General features: G+C 37.1%; 1 protein-coding gene across 1 annotated transcript; it reads left to right on the top strand.

Annotated features, from left to right (window-relative positions):
• Positions 1-2,194: 2,194 nt before the first annotated feature.
• On the top strand, positions 2,195-4,672 carry LOC120259458. The gene is made up of 3 exons (XM_039267066.1): positions 2,195-2,820; positions 2,934-3,088; positions 4,279-4,672. Exons 1-3 carry the CDS (start codon positions 2,283-2,285, stop codon positions 4,564-4,566), a joined length of 981 nt encoding a protein of 326 aa, XP_039123000.1. The 5' UTR covers positions 2,195-2,282; the 3' UTR covers positions 4,567-4,672.
• Positions 4,673-5,042: the final 370 nt, after the last annotated feature.

Genomic DNA, 5,042 nt, shown 5'->3' with positions numbered 1-5,042 from the left:
CACTATCTTGACCTTCCATATCACCTTCAAATGGATGCATACTAGGCCCAAATGGATTTATTGTTTCCCGTTCATTGACCATTTTTTGTGCTTGAAAGCCCTTTAAATTTTCTTGAAATCTATGGCAAACATCTATGGGAGCTTTCTTACACGGCCCAATTTCACTCCTTTGGCTGGCAAGATGCATTTTCATCCTATGAATGCCTCCACCTTTCACTACTTTAGCACAAAAATTACAGATGAACATTTTTCCCATCATTACTTCTTGATTCACTGATACAAGCCCATGCTGGATCAGATTTTGAACGAATAGATTTAGAAGACTGCTCAAATGAATTTTGACTTGATGGTGTCGAAGTTGATGATGGTGTTGTGCTGCCATGAGTTTCTTCCATTCCCAAAATGTAATTGCCAAGTCCTAATGTCCAACTTTCACAAATGGAACAAATAAAAAAACCATTCAAAAGCAAACTTTAAAATAACAAAATATGAACGAAGTTAATGGCAAAAACAATAATTAGGCTAAAATGTGCAAAACAATGTAATTCAACCAAATTAGGCTAAAATAAATTAAATGAAACACTCTAAAATTGTAAATCACATTGCAAGAACCATTTCAAGATACCAAGAAATCAGCACCAATAAATCTATAAAGACTATAATACTAAAACTAAAAGAAGGCAAACTTTTTAAGTAAAAAAAATAAAAAGCCAAAATCCTGCATCACATACAAACACACAAGAGAATTGATAAATGAGCACTGAGCTAGTGAGCTATCCTCTTACTGATTAGTGATTATATATAAATAATTAAATATGGCCCAATGCTTGAAACTAAGAAAAATTGAGGCCATCTTGTTATGTTAATGTTATCATTAAATGGTGGCAAATATGAATATCCCAACCAGATAACTAGTGTTATTATGACCAATCAAATGACTTTGTAAAATCATCAATTAGAACACCATTATAACTGGTTACCTAGTATAGGAGAGATCACGGCCGTCGGCTAAAAATGAAGATAAAGGAAGTCGGTTGTTGGCTTCACGACGGAGAGGAAGAGAAAGTCGGCCGTCGGCTTCACGGAAGAGAGATCGTGGGATGGTCGGCTGATGGAGATGGTTCGGATGGAGAAGACTAAAGAGTTTTGTTTTTTTAGGTCATGTGAGTGTTCAGTACTTCAGTTTAGTTCAAAGCTTCAAGACTTTAAGTGTTTAACACTTTAACTTTAATAATTTAATACTAATTAGTGTAAAACTATAAGTTAAGTAGTTACTTAACTATGATGAATTAATGATAATATGATTACTATTTTAGCAGCTGGCAACTTGACATCTTGTTTTTTGGTTTTTGAATTTTGATTCTTTGCCTTTGCTTTGATTTTTTGGACCGGCTTTAATGGTTGATATCTTGCGTTTTGGGACAATGGGACCATTAAATCATTTGAAATCTTGGATTTGGTTTAATTAAATAATTTAAATCATCCGGTCCTGTCCAACCGGGGTTCACCGGTTCACCGATTGAACCAGTTGAACCGGCCGGTCTGGTTATTTATTGTTTGGGGTGACTAACCGGACTGGTTTACCAGCCGGTTCCCGGTTGAACCGATTGAACGCTGAACCGGCTGGTCCAGTCCGGTTTTTAAATCATTGCAGAGATCTATTACTATCATTACGTATAGCAGAACTTGAACTTTTCACAGCAAGATTTTTTTTCACAGTGGGGCTAATATCACTGGATCAAAAACCTTTTGACAGTAAATCTTATTTACCATATCAAAAAGTGATTTCAACTAAATTTTTTTTGCTATTGTTACTTTTTCTTATTAATGCTTTTTTTATCTTGATTATTACCGAGCCACTTAGAAAATATGTAAAATGATACATAGTACAAAACACTAAAATAGGATAAGAATAGATTAAATTAATTTACTTCCATTTAAAATAAAAATAAAATAAAATAAAATAATCATAATATTAATCATTATAATGGACCAGGCCTCAAAATTGAAGCAGGCTCCCTGTCCAAACTAAAAGAACTAGCAACTGATGAATCTCATCTCTTCAACGCCCATGATATAATCCCATCCATCCATTTCGATGTCCCAGATCCCGAGGGATATCTAGAATGAGTTCCCGCCTTTTAACTCGCAGGCAATGCCTATGAGAGCTCCTCCATCTCTTCCCCCAAAAACACCGCCCTTGATTCCATCAATTCACATTAAACACCTCCATTTCCTCATAATAAATTTCAAAACTCCATCTCCCTCTCCATCTCTAAACAATGGGCAACTGCGCTCCTAAACCTAAGCGATCATCGCCACCTCCCCGCCGATCATCGTCTACGGTGCCGGCGACGATGACCTTCCAGCTATTCGGATCCGAGTCCTGCCCAATCGCCGCCAGGATCCGCGTCTCTCTCCTCTACAAGAACTCCACCTTCCAGTTCATCCCCTCGGAATCCCCAATCCTCCGCCACCCTGTCCTCCGCTGCGGCTCTCAGAGCATCTCTGGATCCGCCGACATGATCCTCCGCTACATCGACTCCACATTCCCTGGACCTCCATCCCTTGCGGAGAATGGAACTGATCGCTTATCGGTAGCAGCGGAGTTAGCAAATTCTGTGGGTTTACAGCACCGTAGCATCGAGCGGCATCTTGAGGGGGTGGCACGGTGGGCGGAGGAGATTGCCAGCGGTGGCGGGGGAGGGAGGATCGCCGCCGGAAGGAGGTATGCAGAGCTTGTGGAGATAATGCTGGAGCACGCCCAGATGGAGGAGCGATTCCTTTTCCCTCTCTTGGAACGGGCTGCCGAGGACCGAGGTACTTCACCGCCTCATCAATCCCTAGATCCTAAACATGTTCATCTCGGTGGTTTTGGTTGTTAATTATAAGGTTAATTTGTTGTTTAACTAATTAATTTTAAGTCTAATTAGGATTATGTGGGGTGGCATATGGAGAGCATGCGAAGGAGCTGCCGATGATGAATGGGATCAAAGAGGACATGAAGTCAGTGATAGCGATGGGGCCGAAGGCGCCGTGCTACCAGGAAGCCATGCTGAATCTTTCACAGCGTTTGAAAACCTTGCAGGTTGGTAGATGATCTCAGCCTTGTCTTCTTCAATCCATTGATTTAAAGTTTTAGCCTGGGGTCATGCATGCATGCATTTGTTTTGCTATCTGATGGTGCGGCTTTTTGAAAAGTTATGGCCTTTCCTCGGCTTTCAAGCTCAGTAACATCAATGCAATCTTCCATTGGTCCATATAATATACTTTGCTTGTTAATTACTCATTTATAATAATCTTACTCATAACAATATATATATTTATATGTTTGTTTGTTACTTTGTTTATTTAATTTTGTAGTTTTTTTTTATGGGTGGATTTCACTCTATCTAGTTTCTCGTCTTTCAGTTTTTCTTTATGATAGTGATTATTTGAATATAGGGAGGCATATAAGTTGGGAAATTTACAAGGTATAAGAGTGGACATGGGCCCCAACATGAATGTTGTGATTAGCCATGATTATTAATGGATAATTTATTAAACACCACCTTAAAATAGAGACATATATGCATAAGATAATTTTACTTTGTTTGTTTACTTAATTTTGTGGTTTCTTTCATATACATATATTTCACTGTGTCTAGTTTCACATGGTTTCTGTAGGGAAATGTAGATGATATAAGTTTTAAATAACAGTGTGTTCATAAAAGTGGACATTAACCCCAATATGAATTTTATGATTATGTTTGACAAAGAAGAGAGTAGGTATAGCAAAAAAATTTTCACCAGGTTCACTACCAACTTTTGTTATGCTTTAGTCAGCTTTATATGATCAATTTATCCTCATTCCGGCCATCCTGACCCTGAAATGACACAGTATTAACTTGGTTATTATGTGTTTAGGAAGATGAAATTTTGTTGCATGATTTGAGAATGATCCATGAATTAATGAATCATTTACTTCTGTGCTTATGGCTTTCTCTGGTTTTCCTCAGAGTTCATATGCTAATTTCTATATCTAGCTCCTTTCTTACAAAATAATCAATCACTCACGCATGTTTTAGCTCTTTGAAACTGCTGGTTGATCAATCAGTGTTTCAACAATATTTTTTTTTTTTAAAAAAAAAACAAATCCTTCTTTACAAATTCTAATTATAGGTCACAATTAAGCAAAGTATGTGATCTTTCAATAGACTCCATTGCAAGATTATTTAGTTTTTCAAGCATATACATTGAACTTTCTTTTTTTTTGGTTTGGTTGGGGATCATGAATAGGACCACTGCAAAGAGCACTTCCAGAAAGAGGAAAGAGAACTACTACCACTACTAAACACTGTAGAGAGTATAGGCAAAGAAGAAGGAGAAGAAACAGAGAGATGGTTGGACAAAGTAATGGAGCTCATGGAGGTCACACACTCTCAACTCCTTCCCTTCTTCATGTCAGGCCTCCTTCCTCATGAGTCCATGAAATACATAGAATTGCTTTGCAAATCCATTAAAGATCAGCAGCAATTGCTCTTGCTTCTTAAATCACTAATTGCCTCATTAGAAAGGAAAAGATGATGATCTATTTCTCCCACTATCCAAAACATCCCTCTCAATATCCTTCTTTGTTTTCTTCACTGATGTACAGACTTACTCCAATTAATTGTTGTTCTGCTTTGGTTTGCCTTCATATGACGCACTTCTTCTGAGTACTTTCATGTCTTCCCATGTTTTGTATGAAACTTGTTAGTCTCTTGTTTCTTGTATTGCCGCGTTCAGGCATGAATCATTGACATACATCCTCCCGTTCTAGAGCAATGAATCTATTGAAGCTTAGATTTATATAAGAAAAATGAATAAACTACATTAATATTAAAAAAGGACTAATAAAAAAAATCATAAAACGTATAAAGGTCAAATGCCCAAAACAACAAATAATTGTTCATATGGAAAAGAAATCATACATTACCTTCAGTATTCAAGAAATTTTCTGATTTATCCACTTGATTGTAATTTTAAAAAAAAATTAGAAGAAATATTAAAAAGAAAGAACC

The sequence above is a fragment of the Dioscorea cayenensis genome, chromosome 4 (genome assembly GCF_009730915.1).
Source record: "Dioscorea cayenensis subsp. rotundata cultivar TDr96_F1 chromosome 4, TDr96_F1_v2_PseudoChromosome.rev07_lg8_w22 25.fasta, whole genome shotgun sequence".
Classification (NCBI taxonomy): domain Eukaryota; kingdom Viridiplantae; phylum Streptophyta; class Magnoliopsida; order Dioscoreales; family Dioscoreaceae; genus Dioscorea; species Dioscorea cayenensis.
The sequence above is the reverse complement of the archived record's forward strand: the minus strand, read 5'-3'. Positions and strand labels throughout refer to the sequence as shown.